Genomic DNA, 23970 nt, shown 5'->3' on the forward strand with positions numbered 1-23970 from the left:
TAGTCAGTGCAGATCTTGGCTAAATTTGAACATGCAACTTTTACTGGTTATCTGCTGGTCAGACTTCCACTTAAAATTCATCAGTCATGTAAGTGACAGATCAGTTTGTCACCTGAGAAACTGCTGTTAACAGTAACATGGTTATTTAACAAGGTTAGTTTACTGTGGATCATATGCATATGCAAATGTTCAAGTCATGCTTTCTAAAATAAGGCTGTGTCTACACTAGCATTTTTATTGGCAAACCTTGTGTCAGTTGGGGGGGGGGGAGGAGGGAGAGACACACACACTCACATACCCCAACCAACATAAGTTGCACCAAAAAAGCACCGGTGTGGACAGCGCTATGTCACCAGGAGACCATCTCCCACCAACATACCTACCACCACTCGTTGGGGGTGGTTTAATTATGCCGACAGGAGAGCTCTCTCCCGTTGGCATAGAGTGACTACACAGGAGATCTCACAGTGGCACAGTAAAAGTTTGTGTATAGTACTTATCTGATTTAAAGGCAAAACTGACATTTTCATTAATATAAACAAAGATTATGTCTGCAACACTCAAAGCCAGCCCTGGAGAAGAGAATTAGTACACAAGGGCTACACTTCACAAGCGGACTGTAGACCTTCTACAAAAAATAGGGCATGGGGGCAGGGTCCTCTAGTTTTCATTTTGACATTTCCCTGGAAACTGGTTAGTAGGGTGCTCTGTGGCATCTTTTCTGCAAGTGTTTAACTTAAGTCAGAGGTTATCAGTATACTGTGGACCCAGATGACAGAGCAAAAAACGTGGAATCTTGGATTTTCTTCTTCTGAAGAGTGACCAGGAGAGAAAACACCAGAAGACCCCACAGAAATTTCAAGTACATCAGTTAGCCATGCAGTCATTGCTACCGCCTGCATAGCAAGTTTGTTGCAACTGTAGCCAGCACTGGGGCGTAAATAATTCAATTACGTCCTCTGCGGACCATAGGGCATTCCACTGGCCCACTGAAGATTTCAAGTCTCCAAAATGGGCAAGTCAAGTCGAAGCGTGGAATGCCACCTTATGAGGCCATAATTCCTTCTCTCGGGCCTTCAATTACATAGTTTTTGCAAGCCAGAACTGAGGGGGCTACACTGGCATTTCTGCTATAGGCGAAGTTTGACACAAAAGACAATATTTCTTTTGTGAAAAGAAAGTTTCCCCCATAGTTTTGGCACAGGTACAAGTTTTCCTCTTTTATAGCCAGTGGGGCAGTCAGCACTACCATTATACAATGCTTTAATTTTGTGACCATCAGTTGAGCTTTTTCAGAGCAGCATTCTGCAGTTTCACTAGTATGATAATCTGAGTTACACAGCTTGCATGAGATTAAAAGTATGAGTGTTACCATGTAAAACATTTTGGAATACCTTTAGTAAGCCAGGAAAAACCAGGAAATCCAGTATTTGGGAGGGTGAAAGAAGAAGAATTTTAAGTTAAAACTTCATGCTTGCAAACCACTGTGTGTGGAAGGCGGGGGGAGAGGAGGCAGAGAATTAGAGGAAGCAAGCAAGCAAGCAAAGAGAAGGAGGGCTATTTAGTAAGTGTTTCTGGACTTGAAGTTTTCACTTTCACAATGCAAGCTGCAATGCCGACCCCAAGCATATATTTATCGTATTCATGCTCAGTGATGACAGATTCTGGATACTCAAGTTCAGACAATCTGCTGCTTGTGTCACTACAAAATTAAAGTGCAGAAGATACAATGGAAGGTTAGTTTCCATTGTCAATTTTATGTAGAGGGTAAAATTTGGGTGCACAAGCATGTTCCAATAGGCCTACAATTATTTTTCCCTAAGTCAGTCACAAGAGCTGTACTGCATTCAACTCTACTAAGAGCCATTCTTACCATTTTTAGTTACCAAAAACTGTTTGTCTGTTGGCAGATAAGCCTTGACCTTTAATTCTTCTCCTGAAGCCCTTGAAAAAAGCACACCACAAAAAAGTGAAAAACTTGTTTTGTAGACAACACCACTTCTATTTTCAGACTGTGTGGCCAGAAGACAAAAATACTACCCTCCTGCTTCTGTTTGAGGTTAGTAACTACCACACATGTAGTAGCAGAACTTGAGATATACTGTAAAAACAACCTACCTCTTTGCAATTTGAAACATACCAAACTGACCAATGAGGTGATCCCAAGTGCGAGCAGGAAGGGGCTGGGAAGAAGTATATTTAAGAGCTTTCAGCAGAATCACCTCACAACCTATTGTGACTCTTGACATGCTGACAAATCTAAGTCTACTAATTGTATATTGCCCACGTGCATTAGTTTTTGGCTTGAACACTAATAATCTAGACACTAATGTTCTGTTCTAACCATTTCATGATTTATTTTTATGATGCAAGACCCTGTTAAAATGTACTGAATACATCTTTTGTACATTCTCCCTGCATTCCAGAGAGGTAAAAAAAGCCTTCTCAGAGTGATTATGGCATGTATATTCAGAGACAGACCAGCATTTTCTAACCTATAACTCAGCTGGATATGTACCCATGATTAAATTTAAGTAGTGTAAGCTATTGTTTTTAATATGTAGGTTACATCAAGGCAATGACTTTGTAAGTAGCCCCTTGTAGTTAGTAAGTTCAGTGACTCTCTGCCACCATGACAGAGAACATGATCTCAAGACTTCAGATTCCCCATAATCAATGGAGAATGAGCCTGCTATTACCATTAGAAATTGGAAGTATTCATACCAGAGCAGTCGGTTTTCTCTACTGCCTCAGAGAAACCATCCTGACTGCAGCTACAAATGGTGGCTAATACAAAAGCCTCCCCCACAAGAGTGAGTGTAATTTGGATCATGACAAAGATATCAATGGCATGGGTTCTACTGCCAGAGTTTATGTCTAGATTTAGTTCTTATCTACATTAAATTGGGATACACCATACATTTTTGCATCTGATGCAAATGTAACAAGTTTTTTTGTCATGCTGTTCCTCTAGCTTTCCACACCTCTAGCTCTTTGTGCCTCATTCTCTTTTACTTACCATTGCCAAGTAGGACAGTGGTGAACTAAATGGTCTCCAGCTGCCACAAACTGTTTGGGGCACAAAGAAAAAAAAGTGAAATGCTGATGTATGCAGTATAAGGAAACTCTTACAAACTTGAGCAATATTAACATTTCAGTTGTACAGAGATCACATTTTTGTAAGTGTTCAATGTAATCTTCATAGCACTTCATGCTTTAGAGAGGCAGTGAAAAGAAAAAGCATCTGTTTCCTCCAACTGGGGTAGACAGACACTGACTGATTTCTTTCATCTCAAGGAACCATGCAGTAAAGAGAGTCATAACTGCAAAGATGGACAGAACTTCCAAGAGTTTTCTCTATACCTTATGGCAAACCTAAAAAGGTTTATGAACATTTACCAGGCTAGATAAAAATATACTTGGTCACTCCACCATGAAGACAGCAGTGAAAAAAAAAAAGCTAGTTTTATTTGTCCATGGGGCAAGTTTACTCTATCAGGATTTGACAAGACTGCTTTATTAAATGAATGCTTGTTATAGTTAGCAGTACAGGCAAGTAGAATTTGGCTTGACATTTAATTTGTGTGAAAGCTTTTCTTCTTAAAAAAAAGAAACCCAAATGGAAGTATTTCCCCATTCTCAAATTTTAACTACAGTAGAAGTTCTTAAAAACATTTCCCTGCAGTGTTCAAAACCACACACTGCAACATGAAGAAACAAAGTGAAACTGACATCACTTATTCACTGTTAAAGTTGAGAGAAATGCAAAAAGCGAGTAAGTGGATACAAGTATTAAGGGCATGGCAGTGCCCAGAGATGCCAATCATGAATGGATATCAAAGTGTGCTAGGTGCAATGAAAACATATGAAAATAGGTCCCTGTCCTGAAGAGTTAGATTTTAAAAACTTCCTTTTAAATAGTAACGGAGGTAAAGAAATTTCTTAATTATGTTTCTAGTATATTTTAAAAAACAACTGCATTTAAGAGTGAATATTAATGCAGTCTGATCCAATCATTTGTTTGTCCCTTTATTCTGTTCATAATGGGAAGGAACAGCTGAAGTTTTAAAGCCATAGTGAGTTTGTTTTGCTTGTTCTTTACAATGTTGTTAGTTTTGCAAATGACTTACACATCTGTTGTTCCAGCTGCTTCCCCATTTTCAAATACTACTTCAGAGTAACATGCTACTCAGCTGACCAAAAGCCATTGCAGAATGGCTTCACAGGCTATAGTATATGGATTGGCTAACCATTTTCTCTCCATGTGCTCCAAAAACAATGCAAGTCAGCCTAACAGAAAACCTCACATCTGTTCAGTATGGATAATAGCTTTAGTCCATGGAATAGTAATTTCCTCTTTCTAGCAAAGTGTCTGAAGACTGACCTCTATTAAAAGTAAAGTTTTACAGTAATGGGGAAAACAGTTAAAAAAATCAGGGAAGATCTATAAAGCCATTCACTCATACGTGAGAACATTGTGTATACTGTAGAAAACCGCTGCATTCTTTATAATATTATACATGTTTAAAACACTTGAATGGATTTGTCAAGGGAGCTAACCTTGGTGCAATGATTCACTACTTTACTCCTCTGACCATCTGCTTTATTATGGTCTGTTTCCATAGAGGAGACACCCTGTTAAAGCAGGTCTCTCATTGATTTTTTTGATCCACCTGCACTCTGGCATGGATTTATATCTGATGCTGCAAACAGCAAAGATTCCCTCCACAGTGCATATAGCCAGCTGACCCATAAGGGAAACCCCTTCTAATTAGACATCCCTGCGCAGCTTTTCCCCCACAGATGATAGGGCAAAGTGTCAGTGGTTCAGTTATCTAGAATTTTTTTTTTTTTGGGTGGTCGCCATGAAGTTAGAATAAAACAAACACAACTACCTCAAAAGATTGTTTAGCACTAAACAAATTGGTTCATTCTATAGTACTCCAGTGGGCTAGCAAAAATGATCTCCTCTGGCACATAGTGTAGCTCAGTAGAGATGTTTCAGATGCCAATATTGGGATATTTCTGCCTCATTTATCTTCCTATTTTATTTGTCTGTCTTGCCACCACTATCTTCATTTTTGTCTGATTCTGTTTCCTTCCTTCTCTCTGCATTTGTCTTTACCATACCTCTCTCCTTCATCCTCCCTGCTCCATTTTACTTTTTTGTAGTCTCTGCGTAGACAGTTTCAGAGACAACAACTTCCAAACACTAGCCCTTTACATAAGAATGGGAAGAGGAAGAAAACCAAAAAACACCATTGCATTCGATACAGAGAAGAAACAGGCCAGGAATTTGTAATCCTTGTTTCCTTTTACAACAGACTCCTTTACAAGCTGCTACTGCAAGCACTTACTGGAAACATGGCCAAACTAGGGGCAGCATATAGAGGAGTACAGAGAAATGCTTGTGCATGGCAGGTGGCCAACAATATGTTGTGACCCCACCACATACTCAGCAGCACAGGAACAAAACATATGGTGGAAAGCAGGTGCTGCTTTCAGCAAGCCCGGGTGGTCCCTGGGTTGCTTAAGGGAGGGGAAGTTTTCAATCCAATGAACTCTTTCCTGCTCCGACTGCAATGCAGAATGGAGCTGCTGACCCAGGAAAACCAAACCACCTAAACAGTGTTCAGAGAAGGGTGGGTTCTCCCTCAGCCTATATTAGGATGCCTAGGGCTTACGCCCAAACACCATTCCAAGAGGAATTCTGTTGCTGACAGACTCCAACAGCAGAAATACCTTGCACATAGTAGTAGTAATCACATCCTCAAATTTTCACTAAGTTAGCAGTTGCAAGAGCCAATTTAAGATTGATTATAATGTTATGGCAACTTTTACCACAAGTTATTACTATTTTAATAGCTTCCTTAAGTACATTTTAGGAGTTCTGAAAACTCACCTCTTCAGGAGTGATGACTCCAGTTTCTTTAAACTTTGACTCCTAGAATAAAGACAATTCAGAAATATTTACATCTGTTGATATTTGAATCCCACTTTCCAAGGCTGAAGAAAGTCTGCTAGGCTCTGATCCTGCAACTGTCTCTCTTTGATGATTCTCAAACTGTGGGTCATGACCCCAAAGTGACCCTGTTTTAATGGTGTCGCCAGAGCTGGCTTAGACTTGCTGGGGTCCAGGGCTGAAACCCAAGCCCCACCGCTCGGAGCCGAAGTCAGGACTTCAGCCCTGGGTGGCAGGGCTCAGGTTACAGGCCCCCTGCCTGGGGCTGAAGCCCTTGGGCTTCGGCTTTGGCCCCCACACCCTGCCTGTGGGGCTCAGGCTTTGGCCCCTTCACCCAGTTCAGTGGGGCTCGGGATTCAGTCCCCGCTCCTGGGCTCATAGTAATTTTTGTTATCAGAAAGGGGTCACGGTGCAATGACATTTGAGAACCCCTGCTCTAGGTAGCTCTGTGCACCAGCTTGAAGGCAGTTATGGGGTCAGTACCCTAGTTTGTAGCCTACCTGCAGCCATTTTCTATGGCACAGAACATTAGCAAGGAAGTAGTTCTTTGCAGAATCCAGAAGGTTATCAGAACTGCCACATAACCAAAGCATATTCTTCTGTAATTATAAACAGTTCAGTTGGCTAATAGGAGAAAAGGAGAGCTCCTGTGATCAATGCTATACTTGCTTAAGAGGCAGAAAGCCAATCAGAACCAGGCACTCTCAGCCATGATTTCGGTAACTGCTCTAAGTACTAAACTAAAAAAATATTAACATAATGCATCAGTTTGATATTACAAAAAGCAAAGAAGTACAGAAATGAAGAATGATTGTTCCCACTGCCAATGTGACTTGTAAAGAGATATTATTTGCTTTTTTGCTGTATATATTCATTCCTTTACTGTGCGCCATGTGGAAACAGTTCTGAGTTTATTGATTTTTCTCATGCTGTTTTCATTAACTTGTTCTCAGTTTGGACAAAGTACATTGAAATCTTATAGATTTCAGTTTATTTTTGCATTCAGACAGACATCTAGAAAGTTTAAGTGTAAAAAACAGGTGTAATTCATGCTCATGTAAACCCAGAATGTACAGAAAATTTTAGACTTCAGAAGAAGCAACATCAGCACTGAAAGACGAGAAGTTCCCCCCCATAATTTTAAGACTACCCAAGAATGAGAGAACTAGTAGTTATCCGTATTTGGGATGTGCCACCCACCACCGTAATATTTGAGGTGGATTTCCTTCCTACTGCCCTGAACAGCTCTCAGATTTCATTATCAGGTCTCAGGCTTATTTCAACCAGTACTCTGACTCTGGGCTACAATTCCATTCTGTTCAATCCTCCAACATCATTCAGTCTTCAGATAAGCATACATTCTACTGCCTCCACTGCCAGAGTTAATTGCCATAGATGAACAGCATGGGGCACAGACTAAGTCTGAGGATGTCCAAATTGTCTCCTAACAAGGGAGCTGAAAAAAGCAATCTCTCTCCTCCCTCCTCCAAAGATGAAGGAAAAAATATAATTTAAGTGCATGATTCAGATGAGACAGGCAAAACTCTTGTTGTACCACAGAGAGACAATAGAATATCAACACTGCATGCCAATGAAAATTCTCCTTTTAAGAGTTGGGATAATAGATAAATCTGAAGACTTTATGGCAGTGCATTGTGTAACCGTATCAAAGTCTCAGAATGCGATGATCTTAAGACTTGTTCCCAAGGTGCATCATACAGCACATACAAGTCTGGGATCCTGAGAGAGGGAGGGGCCAAAAATAGACCAGCCTGAATCCCCTGTCAACCTAGTGAAATGTAAAAAGCTTAGCTTCTTTAGAAGGCTAGGCTACATTATGCTGCATTCCTAGTGGGTATTTTTAAAATCCCATCTATCTGTAGTAGAAAGAGAGACTGAAGCAGAGGCCTGCTACAAGGCCTGAATCAAAGTCAGCAAAAGTTATGCTTTGAACAAAAGTCAGGCTCTCTCAAAAGCAGATGCTTGCCTGCAAGTTCACTGTTCGGTACATGAACTCGACGCCAGTATTGCTAGCATTGCTACAATACATTGTTTATGTAAATACATTCCAGCAGGCTAGGACAAGAACACCCCAACCTAGCACACGATAAGATGGTTTGACAGAAGTGATGTTTTGTCTGAAACAACAGGAGAAAGGTACGGGGGGGGGAGGGGGAGAGGGAGTAATAAACGTCATAAAATATGTAAGGTGATATGCAAGTTGTTTATCCCAGATGGTTTGTTTCAGTCTATAAATGCTGGAATGCTTCACCTTAACCCTTTGTCCAGCTGCTGGTCCACTGTCATGAGCAAACATGTATTAAGTTTACCTGTAGCACATATAGGAAACCAATACTGTGCTTTGTTGGCAATAAACCTGGCCACACTCCATCACCACTGAACAGAGTCTGTGATCTTCTTGGGCAGTTCAATTAAAGTCTGCTGTGTGAGCGATTTTGTCAGAGCCTGTGCAGCACACAGAGAGAACACACATGCAGCCAACAACTGACACCACCATTCACTTGGTTTTTAGTTGTTCTGTGGCCTTCCAGTCTCTCACAACAAGCTATTCAAAGTGCAAGGATGGTGCAAAGCACATCTTCCTTTAATACAATGTGTTACAGTCGTTAGATGGGGAAATTTGGGGTTAGAACTCCTGGGTTTTATTCCTAGCACAGCAAGTGACCCACTCAGTAAACTCAGAGTTTTCACTTCACCTCCCTGCGCTTCAGTTTCTGTCTCTGTACTCACAAACACAGTGACAGGCAATGTTACAAAAACTTTTCTAAAACATGGACAACACCATAATATTTACTTCCCGGGGGAAGAAAATTTGGTTCATGAATGAAGAATGCTATAAAGTGGTCTACAAACACGGATCTCTGATGTGAAGTACAAAATATGTTAGGAAGTTAATTATAGAAGCGTGAACTGACCAAGAGGATTGTGGTTTTCTTTTTTTCCCCTAAAAGGGTCCCAGTAGAAACAATGCCTCTGAAAGTATGCACTAAACATCTGAAAGCAAAACGGTCTTCACGGTTTTCATTACCTGGACTGAGGAAAATCCAGAGACTAAACTGACAGCAAGAGAAGAGAAGGGGGATTTTTTAAAAAAATAATCAGTTTTAATACAAGGGATTATTAGCAACAGAGGCAAGAATACTTTGCAGTAGGACAGCTACATATAACAAAGAACTAAAGGGAGAGAGTACCTGCATGCGTTACAGCTACATAAAGCACAGAAGTACACAGAAGTAGTTGCACGAGCTACAAGGGTTTGGCAAGTATTGGGCTAGGTCTCACACAGCAACTGGATACCCATGGCAGGCACAGGTCAGCTGTAGTGGTTTAGCTACTGTGTAGACATAGCCTTATTTAAAGGCCTTGCCTACACACAAAAATTGTACTGCTTGAACTACACCAGTATGATAAGAGTGGTACAATCATCCCGCCACCCTCCCTGGAGTGTGGACTCTGTTATACCCAGGTGCTTATATCAGCATTTTTTTCTATAAAGGAAGAAGAACAAGCTATCCTAGTACAAGTCACCTAGGGTGACCAGATAGTAAGTGTGAAAAAACAGGACAGTTTTTTGGGAGGACACGAGGAAGGTATAGCTGTGTATTAGACAAAGCCCCTAATGTCAGGATGGTGCTGATAACACTGGGACAGCTGGTCACCCTAAAGGCACCTTTCCTCCCATGAAACTGCACCTAGACGAGTACAACCCCTAGCGTAAACATCTCGGCACAGAAGAGTCACGCCCCTAACCAACAGGGCTACACCGGCACCCGAACGGCCATCGCCCAGCCCGGTGAGCCGGCACCCGAGGGCAAATCACCCCCCTGCCCGCTACGCCGCTGAAGGCTCCCTGCCCACCTGCTGCCTAGCTTCGGGGGCAGGCCGGGCGGCTGCCAGTGTCCCGGGCTGCGGCCGCCACCGGCTCCCTGCCCGGGGCGCAGCGGGCGGGGCGTGCGCGGGAAGGCGGCGCGGGCAGAGGCTGCCCAGCGGACGGAACCGGCTGGGGGCCGTTTCGCGGCTCTCGCTAGGACAAGACACGAGCGGGCTGCGCCGCCGCGAGAACCGCTCCCGGGAGTGGGGGTGGAGGAGTCAGACCGGAGGAGGCAGCTCCGGGCCCACCCCCTCCGCTCGGGGGGCGGCGGCGCCACCGGGCCGGTACCTTGAGCACGGGCGTGAGGTACTCGGCCACCTCCAGCGCCTTCCCCTTCACCGTGTTGATGACGTTCTGCATCCTGCCGGCGCGCGCGCGGGGGTCCCTAACGCCCACAGCCCCGCTCGCGCCTCAAGCCTTCAGCAGTGCCCGCAGCCAGCCGGAGTCACATGACCAGCTTCCCCCCACGCACGTGACACAGAAGCCCAGAGAAGGGAAGGCTCCGCTCACAGCTTTATGCTTGCGCGGCAGATTGCCGGCTGGAGCCCAGAACGCGCATGCGCACGTGAGGAGGCCGTTTCCCTGCGCGCACGCGTAGAAAGGCGGATAAGGAAGAGGAGAAAGGACGTGCGCAATAGGTTGCACGGGGGAGGAATCACATGACTGTATGGGGGGTGGGTGGTTCCCCTAACACGTGACTAAGCGGCAAGGGCCGGGCCGGGCCGCTAACGGTCTGTCACTGCGCGTGCGTGCCTGAGTAGTGATGCTGGGCGAGGGAGCTGCCACCGCCTGGTGAGCTCAGGACGGGGAGGGGCGGGGTCTGGGAGCGGTGAGGGCACGTGTCGCTCGCTGCCCCCGCGCCGAGGGGCCCGCGATGCGGCGTCGGACGTGGTGGCGGGGCCGGCGCGGGAGCCCTGGGGAGCGGCGCTGCGGGGGCGGGGCTGCCTCGGCGTGTGAGCGCGCGCGCGCGCCCCGCGTCAGCCCAGAGCGGCCGGCTCCCCTGGCCCGGGTCTCGCGCGGGAAGCGCCCCTGGCTTCGGTCCGCGGCGATCGGCGTTGGCCGCATGCCCGGGCAGCCGGGGCCCGGCGCTCCCCTCTGGCGCCCCGCGGGGGTGGCCGGGCTGCCGGCGGCGCCTCCCGTCTGTACTGCAGCAGGGCGGCCGCCGGGAGCAGCTCGCTAGGGTGAGCGCCGGGCCGGGCGCCTGCTCGTGCCACGTCTCCCTACCCACGTTCCGGGCACCTGCAGCCTCGTCCCTACCGACACCTGCTCCGGGCCGTTTGCCTGCTTGGCTCTTCGTGAAACAAAGCCTGGGGCTTCCCCTGCTCTGAGTCTTCGCAGCTGCCCCCGTAAGAAACAGGAGAGGGTTTCTGTTTTGCATTCTTGTTTCCTAATGTCGGTGCTTCAGATAACTCAATTCTAGCAAAAATAAGTCTTGATCGTGTTAATATATGTTGTTAGTGGAAAGAGAAAAGGAGGACTTGCGGCACCTTAGAGACTAACCAATTTATTTGAGCATATCGGTGCATCCGATGAAGTGAGCTCTAGCTCACGAAAGCTTATGCTCAGATAAATTGGTTAGTCTCTAAGGTGCCACAAGTCCTCCTTTTCTTTTTGCGAATACAGACTAACACGGCTGCTACTCTGAAACCTATGTTGTTAGTGAGACTGAGAGGTTTGTGTAGGGGTTTGGACTACTCTAGTTGGACTCTGTGGAAATGAATGAGATCCCGTTTCAGCACATGAGACTAAGCAAATTGGTTTTTAAATGTGATGTCCTAAAAGAACAGGCAGATACCAAAGTATGCCATTCGTTTAATAGTTATTCAGCATTGTACAAACACATCCCTCTCCCAGCATTGCTTTTTTGGGTCTTCCACTGGAGCATTCGGTGCATGTTGTGTATCTCTTTTGCTGCTGCTCAGCGATTTTCCAAAGCAGCAATAGAATGAAACTATGATAGGGCTCCAGAAAGCAATAAAATCATGTGTGCTTAGATATCACTTATCAGTGTCTGAAAATACGTGTACAAGGTATTTTCATTCTGTTGTCCAAAGGGCATTGACATCCAGACAGCAGAATGGAGACCAAGTGCTGCAGCCCGTCTCTATGGTGCTCCAAGTCAGCCTTGTACACCTTCCTCCTAGGAGGAGCATTTGTTACCTTGGGCTCAAGTCGTATTCTCCTGATGAAATATTCTGCCAACGAAGGTAAGGTCGGATGTTTAATATATAATGTATTACGTGCAGAAATTAGAGTTTTCTACTTGGGGTAAAACAATGTAGATGCTGAGATTAAATCACTCTATTCCAAATATATTTATGAGGTTTGTTGTCCCATTCAAGCCATGTGTTTATCCTTGCCTTTCACCTGAAGGTTTGTTAGGAGCATAAATGTTTTAGTACAGATTCTGTTTCTGGGGGAGCAGTGTGGTCTAGTGCAGTGTTTCTCAAATGTAGCCACTGTGGCCGCATGCGGCCACTGGGGGCTTTTCTTGAGGCCACAGCCTCCTGGGCCGTGATGGGGGGGCAGGGTGGGTGCAAAGCAGCACCCCCTCCCCAGGGGCTACCAGGAGTGGTTGGGCCCTGCCCCCCTCCGGAGAGACACAAGCTGGAGGAATAGGCAGCCAGTGGGTTCCTCACCTTCCCCGGGGCAGTGGGAACGGGCTTCAGCCCTCGGGAGGCAGGCTCCAATCACGGGGCTTCGGGCTCTGTCACCTGGGCCTGGGGCTTCGGGCTCAATTCCCTGGGTGCGTGGTGATGGACTCTGACCCCAAGCTCATCACCCCATTGCCTTCGCCTCTCACTGCCTCTCCCACTGCCCCATCACCCGTGGCCCCTGCTGCCTCTGTACCTGCCTCCCCATCCAAGGCTTAATTTGTCCCTGGGCTTGCCCGGGCTGAGTAAGTCTGTTGTGAAAAGTGATATTTATATGTTTGTTAATATCACTTTTCACAGCACACACAGTAGCTAACAAGTCTTAAAAAAAAAAAAAAAAAGGCAACCAAAAAAAGCAACAGAAACAATAAGAAAAATGACAAAAATGTTCAAAACATCTTATTTGTGTTCTATTCTGTTTAGGTCCAATAAAGAATAGAGACAACTGTACGCTATTTTTATTATTGGGTCTGTAAAAAGAAAACACCCTACATAGATTGCAATGATTTGGACATGTACCTGTGCATATTTATTTGTTTTTATAAAGTTAATTAAAAATTTTAGGAAAAATTTTCAGAGCAGCCACCAGCAAGTTGGTGGCCACACTCTGAGGCCACCAAAAAAATTGTTATGAGAACCCCTTGATAGTGGATAGAGCACTGGACTCGGTAGACCTGGATTCTATTCCTCATTCTGCAACTGATTTGCTGGGTAACCTTGGGCAAGTCTGTGCCTTTGTAAAATGCAAGTCTGTGCATCTGTAAAATGGGGGTATGGCACCTCTTTCATTTAAAGCTCTTTCAGATCTACTGATGACAAAAGTGATATAAGAGCTAGATGATGATGTTGTTGTTGTGCATTGGAATCTGTCAGCAAAGAGAGTTTTTTCTATGCTGAAAACCTTCTTTTTAGCCCTGATGTGCCTGATATTGGAAGGTGCTGTGCCGTCAACTCCCACAGAAGTCAGTCTTTCAGGATCAGGCCTTTTGTTACTATATAGTATTGTGGCTGCCAACTTTAGTAAAAACTGACAGAGAGTATGTGTGAAACAGATTTTAAATACTTACAATTAAGTTAAATACTTACAATTTAAATACTTACTTACAATTCTGGCTAACAATGAAAGGGCCTAATCCTTGAAGAAGTGTTAGCGAATTTAACAACCTCAAACTTGTAAAATTGTCAGTTGTTTTGTTTTGTGGGAGCAAAGCTCAAATTTACTTAAATTGGGAAAGTATGATTTTTCGTCTTTCGGTAGCAATGGCTGAACTAATTGTACTCAACTTTTCCTGAAGAATTCAAATTTGTGAGTTTGAGACCAAGCATGGAAAACTTCAGCCTGGAAAGTGAAATGTTCAAGAAGTTGTGTGCCATTGAAAATATGGAGTATTTATAATTAAGGTCATGAACATAATCTTAACTTACAAAGTGTGCGTTGTTTATGGGCCCTGGTCAAAACTTTTTAATTGATGCGTTTAAGTGGTTCTCATGGAATTGTGCTCTTTCTGTCGCTCTAAATGCGATTGGAAAAGTTGGAGGAGCATGACTGTTTATTTGCTATAATAATTTTGCTGAATTTCACAGATAACAAATACGATTACCTTCCGGCAACTGTGAATGTGTGCTCTGAGCTAGTTAAATTGGTGCTATGTATGACAATGGCACTCTGGATAACAGCAAAGGGTAAGTTGATATGGTTTAAAATCTGTTAGGAAATGTTCACCTTATATTTGACATTCCTCTGCTCTTGTATGTTGGATTCAAATGTACAGTAATTGTACTATACACGTGGTGTACCATGGTAGAGCCTATTTGCAGTGGTAACGGGGAGCCCATTTGCAGTGGTAACTTGAGTTACACTCTGTACTCGATTAACTCTCTTGAGTTCGTGTAGCTTGAGTGACGGAGGTTACACTATGAAATAGTACAGAGCAATTGTATAAGCAGCACAGAATGATTGTGTTAGCAGCTGACAAACTCAAGCTGTAGCGTTAGTCTACACATGGAATTTATATTGGCATAGACCCCACTGTAGACTCAGCTATGTTGACAGTGCTTCCATCAATGTAGCTGACATTATTCGTGGAGGTGGTATTCGTACGCTAACAGAAAAACCCCTTCTATTGACGTAGACTCTGTCTGCACTATGGGACTGTGCTGGTATACTTATGCTGGTATAGTCTCTGTAGTGTAGACATACCCATAGTCTGTACACCTTGACAGGCAGCCAACTCAAGTTAAAAGCACTATCATGCTGTACTGAAGGGTTTTTGTGTATGGATAGGACTAGAGCTAGAGGCAACACTCAAGTTATAACTTGAGTTAACTCTGAAGTGAAGACAAGCCCTGGGTCTGTGATCTCTTCAGATCTTATCAGCTAAGCCAGGATCAGGCTTGGTTACCTAAAGCTGTAAAAAGTGCTGATGGTGACTGTTATGGCTCTCGCGATACCCAGGATTGAGTCGTCTTATTACCCTCTGCCTCCAGCTTGAGGGAGTCTTGCCTGTGCCGAGCTGGGCATCAGCTCCCTAATACCAGCCTGTCAGCCACTGAAGCACTCTCCTCTGAGCTGTGCCAGCCCTGTCTTTACCTTTCACATTAACAGTAGATGCACCCTGGTCGCTCAGTCCCTTTGAGAGTTCCCCTGTGATATCCAGCTCCTGACACTAGCTATTCTCAGAAATCCCAGAACCTTTGCCCCCAAAGGCACAGTGTACTGCTGTTTACCAGTTTTACCTTAAATTCTCTCCCTTATATAATGTACAGCACTTAACAAGCACTTTAAAAGAAGATTAATTTAAGAAAGAATAGATGTACCACTGGAAACGAGAGTGTGGTGGAAACAAATGGTTAAAATACAAAGCAAAATCCTAACGGGTGAACCTGGGTCTAAGTTAATTAATTATTACCTTTCCTATCTAAAAAAGTGGGTTCCCCCCTGTCTCCCTCCTCCCTCCCCCCCCATAAAAAAAATTAAGTAGTATAGTCAGTGGCTGATCTGGCTAGCTTCACAGACCAGGATCTAATTTTTCATATACTCCTGAACACTCCTGCACCTCAAGATGTTTCCTCCTCAGTAGACGTATATAGAGTATTTCTCCATGCTCTGCGTTATACTGAAAAAATCTTTTGTCTCTATTCATAGGCAGGGTAATTCTCTGTCTGTTGTAGTGTTTCTTTTTTACCTCCAAGTGGTTTTGATAGTTTGCAGTTACCTCTGATGGTTTTTCATTGAAAATCTTGAGAGGGACCAAGGCTAGACAATTGAACCTTCATCACTGGCTAACCAGGACAGGGGGTGACATCTCCTTCCTGTTTGAATGAGCCATCACAGAGACGCATTATCCCTTGGTGACTTACTCTGCTCCAAGTCCATAAAGCATACTTTCAGTATAACTATGTTGTTCCTTAAATATTGCCCATACAGGCATATTGCAATGGTTATGAATCTTGACAAGTTACAAGCTTTCCATAGATACCTTTATATATTACTATTTATGGATAATTACCCTGCAAAACATGTTTGCTGTAGTGAGTTTGTCAGGTCTGAGGTGAGTTGTTTGCAAAGAACAGGGGATCCTTTGCCCAGGAGCCTCTGTCTCTCAGTGATTCAGTAGGCTATACTCTTCCTTCTGAGTTGATGCTGATTCAGTATCCCAGCAGAACGCATGGTGTTTGGGGTACTTTTTTTTTCCTTCTTTTCTTCAGGTGAGACATCAGTTTCTGATCACTTGTGGTCATTAAAGATTTTATGGCGATCTGCCTGAATTTCATTTTAAGTAACTATATTCTGTCAAGCAAAATTCTCCCTGTAGTTTGTTAGATACAGTATTCTTCAACCTTAGAAGGAAGGGAGTGGTCCTGTGTTTCAAGCGTAGAATTGGAAATGAGAATTTCTTGTTCTACTCCTTGGCTCCATCACTGTATACTTTGAACAAATCCCTTAACTACTCTGTTCTCCAGTTTTTCCAGTGTAAGTTTTGTAAGGCTTGTTTAATGTTTATAAAGCTCTTGGAGAGACTCGTAGGAAAGGCACAAGAGAATAGTAAATTATTGTTGATTGCAGTTCCTTCTTTTCTACTCAGCCTCTCTGTAGCTTCTTCATAAAGTGAAAAAGATCAGTGGTCAAACTTACCATTTCATAAAGCAAAATAGTAGAAGACTGATACTTTTGTACAGGAGAGAACGATAGCCTTTTGCGACTTCTACCATTTTGTAATAAAGACTGAAAAGGAACTTGAGTGAAATACTGACTTCCACAAATGTTAATGAAAAAGCCAGGTTCAGGTAGATCATAAATTCAGTGCACAGCCCGTGTTTTAAAAAGCAAACTAAACTGAATATTTTTTTTTTCACATGTAACTGTAGCACCCAACAAGCTACTGTATGAAAAGGATAGATAAAACTGGCATGTCTTTCAAAATGGGTTGATTTCCTAACTGTAGTAGATTGACCTTTTTCCTCATAATCCACTATGTATCAAAATATATATATAACAATCAGTATGTTTGAACCAGAAGCCATTGTGACATGTCTGCTATGTGCATTTACTTGAAGGCTCACACATGAAAGAGTTGGGCTATCAGCCTGGACAGTGTAGTTGGTATGTCACTACCTGTCAGTGTCAGCTGAGTAGAATTTCCAGCTCCCCTGTCACAGAAGATGAGGATGACACATGCCAGTGCTTGTGTGTCCCTTTTCACGTGCTTAGTAAATAAATGCTGTTTTTTAAAGTTCACATTTAAAGAAGTAAAGCCTTTATAGGCAAATGTCCACACTGATGATGATCTAGAGATGGAAAGACATATTAGGTCATCCAGTCCATATCCCTGCCAGTGAAGGTTTTCTACCTACTGCATGTTTGATACTGCTGTTTTCCTCCTTCAGTATATTTCCTGGACAGATCACCTGTCATTCCAAAGTGCTTTACAAACTTTTACTAAGCAATTTAATTCTTTGATTTGGGAATAAAGTGTAGTCAGATCGCAGGGGGAAAAATGACACACCCCTGCATTCTAATGACTATTGATTGAGATTGCTTAAGGGTACATTTCTCTTCCAGACTTTCTCCCCTCAAATCTAATATAGTTTGAGGGGAAGCTGAAACTACTCAACTCATTCCCACCTCAGTTTCCTCCATTGACCTTCCCCTTTCCTTCCCCTTTTGAGCCTTTAAACACATCTCTTTTCCTCCTGTTCCTCTCATCCCCACACTCACTGCTATTCATTTTTAAAGTTACACTATGTTTAAATTACACATCCCCTGAACATTTAAGCACATGTAATTTTTTTTTTTTTAAATTTGTATTATCGTATCATGTAGGCACCCCCGTCATGGACCAGGATCCCAGCATGCTAGGTGCTATACAAACCCAGAACAAAAAGGTGATCCCTGCCATAAAGAGCTTACAAACCATGTGTAATCTTGCATCTTCTCCCCTTCCTCGCTCTCTGTTTTGTTTTGTCTTTTTTTTTTTTTTTTTATGCCATATCTTCATTTAGATTGTAAGCTCTCTGGGAACAGGGACTGTCTTTTTGTCTGTAAAGTGCTACTGTACTTTGGGTGGTATATATGCAGGTCTCTTACATCTTGGTTATTGTTTCAAATCTAGGCATGCTCAGTAGTCAGCAAAAGTCATTTCTATCTGACTGTCATTCTTTAGGCATCAATAATGATGGGCAGTCTCATCCTAGTTCCTAGTCAGTATCGTGCAAAAGGACCACCAGCCTTCTTGATGGTCTCTCTGCTGAGGCAGAAGACCAAATGACTGTGGAGACTGAACTCCTCTTCTTCGAGATTGTTGCTTTAGGTGCTCAGTTAAGGCAGATTGACAAGAGAGTATGGGGAAGCTAGCGCTGTCTTTGCTTGTGTTGTGTATCTCCTGTGGATTAATGGAAGACTAAGGTCTCCAGGGCTGTCATTCTGACACCATTCATCAAACGCTACATTTGCTTTAAAACAAACAAAAAAAAGCAATTGCTGTCCTGTAAGATGGGGATTAAAACACATTTCCATTAACTGGGAAAGTCTTTCGCACAGATTTCCATCATTCTAATCAAGTTCATTTTACTGACTGATTTTTTCCCCTTTTCTTTTAGAGGGACGTTCATATAGTGAATTTGGATGTACCTCCTGGAGGGAGTTTTGTAACTACATGAAGTGGTCAATTCCGGCCTTTCTGTACTTTTTGGATAACCTGATTGTTTTCTATGTATTGTCCAACCTCCAACCAGTAAGTATACACAGACCAAATAACATAGCACTGAAATCATGCAAGTCTCTCTCTTGTTGGAGGTTTGCTAGTTGGGGTTTCATGGTCCTGCAGTTGATCTGTCTAAGGCTGCCCTGTACACAAGGACCATTTCTATTAATCCCTTCCATCCATCTGCCCGTCGGATCCTGTTTTGTAGCTTCCAGATGAGAGAGAATCTTTCTGCATTATGTACTTCCTTCCTGATTTAGAGGTAGGGTTGAATGGCTTCAAAGTGATGCAAGACTTGGTCCTTCCTCCTCCTTTCTTGAGCTCAGCATATCTGTTTGCTTTGAAGGTGGGTTTCTGGGTCCTGTCCCCCCATATGGCTCCTACCATTAATGTCTTTATACAGTCTCAAAGTACAAACAGCAAAAAAAAATCTGAACGCACACCACAATTTAAATGACTGAATATTCTATGTATTAAAAATCTAACTCATGCCTGTGAGAGAAATTTATTTGCCCAAAGTGCTTGATTCCACTGAAGTCGGTGGAAGTTTTTCCAACTCTGTTTAGCCTAGGGTGAAATCTGCCCCATTGCGGAAAACCCTAGCAAGGGTTCTGTGCACCACTTAAGCCATTAATGTGGAACTGGCAAGTCATTTAGGATCTTGTGTGGTTCCGCCTTGCAAGAGCGAATTTCGCCCTGAGTGAAAGGTCAGTCCCAATATGATCACTTTTTGCTATGGGGTCTTCTGACAGATGAACACTGTGAGTTGATTTTTCTTGGTCAGATTCTGTCTCGATAGTAATTTTTTCCCTGTCCTCTTTTTCTAGGCCATGGCTGTATTGTTCTCAAATTTTATCATTATAACAACAGCACTCCTATTCAGGATAGTGCTAAAGTAAGTAGCTATGAAAGCAAATAAAACATTGGGGAAGTTATGCTGGATTCTTTCTCTCCACATGAAGACTATAGTATTTTTAATACTCTGTATTTTCTGTAGTCTTTGGCTTACAAGCGAGAATAATGGCTTAGTGGTTTAAGTGTTATGGTAGGCATGAAATACTTAGCTTAATTGGAACCACAAGTTTAAATTTCAGCAAATTTGTCTGTCGTTCATTCTTCTGTAATAGATAGAATCATTATTGTATTGTAATTGTGTCTCCATTGTGAGTCATGCAGGAACTCCCTTGGCTCCTCATAGGCAGCTGGGGGAGGCACTTGAGCACACTGCCTCTTTGAAGTTAATGGGAATTTTATCTGCTCAATGGAGCTGAGATTTCACCCTCTCTCTCTGGGTTTGCCTGTGGTGTGGAGGTTTCTCCATGCCATGAGTCATTTGTTTTCAAGATGCTGAACACCTGTCCCTGTACTCTAAAGGTTTGGGGTTTTTTGTCTCCACACAGACGGCAGCTCTCCTGGGTGCAGTGGGCATCTCTACTGATTTTGTTCCTGTCCATCATAGCCCTGACTGCAGGGACTGGAAGCAATCAGCACAGCTTGGCCACACACGGGTTTCATCATGACATGTTTTTCAGCTCATCTAATCACTGCCTTCAGTACACCAGGCCAGAGGAAGAGTGCTCGGGAGGAGACAACTGTACGGTAACCGGGTTCTTTTCCAGCTTCAAGTGGAATGTCACTGCTACCACTGCAGGAGCACTGAAACCTCTCCGCCTCGGCTTGGGCCATCTGCTGATAATAGTGCAGTGTTTCATCTCTGCTTTGGCCAACATCTATAATGAAAAGATCCTGAAGGAAGGGGACCAGCTCAATGAAAGTATCTTTGTGCAGAATAGCAAGCTGTATGTCTTCGGGGTGCTGTTCAATGGGCTGATGCTGGGCCTGCACTCTGAGAATTATTGGCAGATAGAGTACTGTGGCTTCTTTTATGGCCACAATGTGTTCTCTGTAGCACTCATTTTTGTCACTGCCTTCCTGGGGCTGTCCGTGGCCTTCATCCTGAAGTTCAGAGACAACATGTTCCACGTCCTGACTGCGCAGATCACCACTGTGATCATCACCATCGTGTCCATTGTCATCTTTGACTTCAAGCCTTCTCTGGACTTCTTCTTGGAAGCACCTGTGGTGCTTCTGTCCATATTTATCTACAATGCCAGCAAACATCAAGGCCTGGAATATGCCACTCAGCAGGAGAGGAACAAACTCCTCAGTGAGATCTGGGAGCGATCCAGCGGGGTAAGGCTTTGAAATGCTCATGTCTCTGGTTGACTCTCTCTCTCACAGACTTTTTACCCAGTTGGCCGTTCATAGTTCACTACACTTGTGGGTGGACTCATAATTCAACCAAATTGTCACTTTCATTTAAATGACACAAGATCAATCTCAGTCTTGTAAATAAATCCTTGTTTTAGCTCCATACTTCTGTGTGTAGCTTCCTCTTGTTTCCTGAGGTCTGGCTGAAGCTTTACCTCTCTGCTCTGACCTCAGATGATCCTTCAGCCATCTTGGCTTGATTTAACATTTTCTTTTAGCATTTGCAAACAAATACCCCACCAAACCCAAATATCCCAGCATTATACAGGGGAACTGATTATAAACAAGGAAAATTGCCTAGTCTATTTTCACAGCCTAGGTTCAGCTAAATGCAGAAAGTAAACATACAGCATAAATGGGAGGAAAATAAATTAGATATTTAAAAAATTTTCAGTTTTAACAGTCTAAGATGTTTTAAGAAATTCAGGTAAGATTTTTTTTAAAAGAAACGCAGGTAAGGATATTTTTAATGTAAGATTTTTCAACATGGTAGTTGCCCCTTCCTCATGAATCAGTTCTTCCAGCCTCCTCCTATAATTTCTGTTCTTCTATGAACAAAGATCCAGATGCTTAGAATCTAGGAAAATCTTTGTGGGGAAGGGGCTTGCTCCCCGACTTCACATTCAGGTGAACTGAGAAATAAGTCTGCAGTATTTTATAATATATTTATGGTCTGTGAGCAGCAGAGGGCTCTGTATTTAGTCCTGGGAAACTTCATTTATCCCAGAAAAAGGAAGGTCAGTGTTTCCTTGGAATTCTGCACAGTGCTATTCCAGAGTGATATTTAACAGTAAATAACACATGTAGTCACATTTGTAAAATCAATCACAACAAGAAGAAAATTTGCTAATGCTGTTAATATCTTCTTCCCCTCCATTTTTCGGCTCCTGTAGGATGGAGAGGAACTTGAGAGACTGACGAAAGCAAACAGTGACATTGATACAGATGAAGATGCCTTCTAGCATGAGCTTGTGCAACTGAGTGCTGGGTATTCTCCAAGAGAACAGTGTTGGTATCGTTTTAAAATATGGGATAGTCTCTTTTTTTCTGAGTGCAACAGTTAAAACTGTTTGGATGGTTTTGTGATTCCAGAGGATTTGTATTGTGTTTTTAAGTTGTGCAAATAAAACACAGCTCCAAGATCAGAATAGGGTGTGTCCAGGTTTGGGGCTGGGATGTCAGATGAGAAAAAATGAGTAAAGCCCATTGGATTTCAGAAGTTGACAAGGAAAACTAGAGAATTATCTGTTTGAGCCTTTTATATTAAGGGTCTTTTTCTCTTCTCACACTAGTGTAAATCAGCAGTTAATTCCAGTGCTGATAAACTGATAATAAAAGTGATATTAGAGGAAGGTTTTGCCCTAGCTTAATGATCTGGGTCACATGGGTGCTGTATTATGTATAGTAATCCAGAACACTTGATGTCCTCAACTGTACATGTTTGTCTACCGTACGCTAGGGTTGTATGAAGATGATAATAATTCTCACTGGTGAAGGGCCTGATCCTGTAAACCTCAAATAAATGATCCTGACTCAGTTGAGAATAGTCCCATTGAATGGGCCCCTAACATTTTGTAAAGTGCTTTAAAGATATGAAGCATTATATAAGTGCTAGGTATTCTTATTTCCAGGGCTACATGTTCATTGGTACCTTGCACCCTTCTGCAGTTTGATTGAGGGATGATTCCACAGCTGCAGAATGAGTTTCCTCATTTCTGCAGTGATTTGCAAGTGTTGCTGCTCCTGTGTGTCCTGTGGAACATTATACCCAATTATAAATACGTTCTGTTTTTTTGGCAATGTGATTAGTGTTGCACAGTGGCAGAGAAGCTTTCCTGATATTCAGAAATACAAGCTTTTAAATAAACAGAGGATTCGTATACTTTCCTTTGGTGAAGTAATTTCATTCGTACTCTACCTGGAATTGCAGTTTGCCCATCACAAGACACCAGGGATTTTCATTCTAGTTCACTATAAAAGTAAGTTTCAGAGTAGCAGCCATGTTAGTCTGTATCCGCAAAAAGAACAGGAGTACTTGTGGCACCTTAGAGGCTAACAAGTGTATTTGAGCATAAGCTTTTGTGAGCTACAGCTCACTGCATTGGATGCATCCGATGTAGTCAGCTGTAGCTCACGAAAGCTTATGCTCAAATAAATTTGTTAGTCTCTAAGGTGCCACAAGTACTCCTGTTCTTTTTACTATAAAAGTAGTTACCTTATGTCCAAATTCACTGTAAGTGCATTTCACCATATCTGTAAATACAGAGTTTTAAATTTAAAAAGATAAACTTAGCCCAGAATTTTGATTTTTTTTGTAAAAACAAGCTTTAAAAAACCAAAACCCTGAGAAATATTTCCATAGTCTTTTAAAAAAAAAAAAAAAAAATCAGATGAATAGGTTCTGTTTAGACCAACATTTTTCTGCATTGTTTGCAGCCCAGATGCTACAAAACTGTGCTAGTGTGTGGGATGGTCTAGGTAATACTTAGTCATGCCTCAGTGTAGGGGCTGGACTAGATGACCTATTGAGGTCCCTTCCAGTCCTACATTTCGATGATTCTGTGACCCTGACCGTGAAATTGACTAGAAACTGTAGGGTAATTTGAAAGTCTGCTATCATTGTCCAAGCTGAGAGAAATGGTGAAAAGTCTGTTCAGTTTTGAAAATGTTTTATTCCATGCAGCATGATCTGGCGGACTCAGCAACTCCTGAGTCTAATCCCTTTTCTTCCACTGCTTTAGCTAGTCACCTTGCCTCAGCCATTTCAGCTTCCTCCCTGAGTTTCCCCATTTGTAATATAGAGATAATACTGTTACCTGCCTCACAGGTGTGTTCTGAGGATTAATTATTGAATGTTTGTGCAGTCCTTTGAACAGTAAAAAACTATACAGACACTTCAATGTGTTTCAGTAATCTAAGCTGTTACTAAGAAGATAAGAACACCTGTGTTTTGGTTTTTAAATATAAGGCTAGATTCACTCCTATGTT

At 42.9% G+C, this 23970-nt stretch overlaps 2 protein-coding genes across 5 annotated transcripts in view; one reads left to right on the forward strand and one right to left on the reverse strand.

The window, feature by feature from the left end:
• Positions 1 to 10325, reverse strand: part of ATG3 (autophagy related 3) — a 31848-nt gene extending 21523 nt beyond the window's left edge. For both annotated transcript variants that reach the window (XM_074973849.1, XM_074973857.1), the window contains exons 1-4: positions 10143 to 10325; positions 5903 to 5944; positions 3020 to 3069; positions 1874 to 1944 (exon numbers count right to left, since the gene is read on the reverse strand). In XM_074973849.1, the coding sequence (XP_074829950.1) occupies positions 1874 to 1944; positions 3020 to 3069; positions 5903 to 5944; positions 10143 to 10214 (235 nt within the window). In that variant the 5' untranslated portion in view covers positions 10215 to 10325. The remainder of the gene's footprint in view (positions 1 to 1873; positions 1945 to 3019; positions 3070 to 5902; positions 5945 to 10142) is intronic.
• Positions 10326 to 10538: 213 nt separating this feature from the next.
• On the forward strand, positions 10539 to 23050 carry SLC35A5 (solute carrier family 35 member A5). Of its 3 annotated transcripts, none has more exons than XM_074973877.1 (7): positions 10539 to 10646; positions 11909 to 12061; positions 14093 to 14191; positions 18608 to 18741; positions 19539 to 19606; positions 20112 to 20904; positions 21876 to 23050. In XM_074973877.1, exons 2-7 carry the CDS (start codon positions 11932 to 11934, stop codon positions 21942 to 21944), a joined length of 1293 nt encoding a protein of 430 aa, XP_074829978.1. In that variant the 5' UTR covers positions 10539 to 10646; positions 11909 to 11931; the 3' UTR covers positions 21945 to 23050. The 3 variants fall into 3 exon arrangements, with proteins under 3 accessions (XP_074829978.1, XP_074829968.1, XP_074829989.1); XM_074973867.1 differs by lacking the exon at positions 10539 to 10646 and adding an exon at positions 11003 to 11200; XM_074973888.1 differs by lacking the exons at positions 10539 to 10646; positions 14093 to 14191 and adding an exon at positions 11004 to 11200.
• The last annotated feature ends 920 nt before the right edge of the window (positions 23051 to 23970 follow it).

Source organism: Natator depressus, chromosome 1 (genome assembly GCF_965152275.1).
Source record: "Natator depressus isolate rNatDep1 chromosome 1, rNatDep2.hap1, whole genome shotgun sequence".
NCBI lineage: Eukaryota > Metazoa > Chordata > Testudines > Cheloniidae > Natator > Natator depressus.

Bases quoted from the DNA above. Each gene is read 5' to 3' on its own strand.
- SLC35A5 (XM_074973877.1), top strand. From the start codon at position 11,932: ATGGAGACCAAGTGCTGCAGCCCGTCTCTATGGTGCTCCAAGTCAGCC. The intron at 12,062-14,092 runs GTAAGGTCGGAT...TGAATTTCACAG, and splicing joins GAAATATTCTGCCAACGAAG to ATAACAAATACGATTACCTT. The intron at 20,905-21,875 runs GTAAGGCTTTGA...CGGCTCCTGTAG, and splicing joins TCTGGGAGCGATCCAGCGGG to GATGGAGAGGAACTTGAGAG.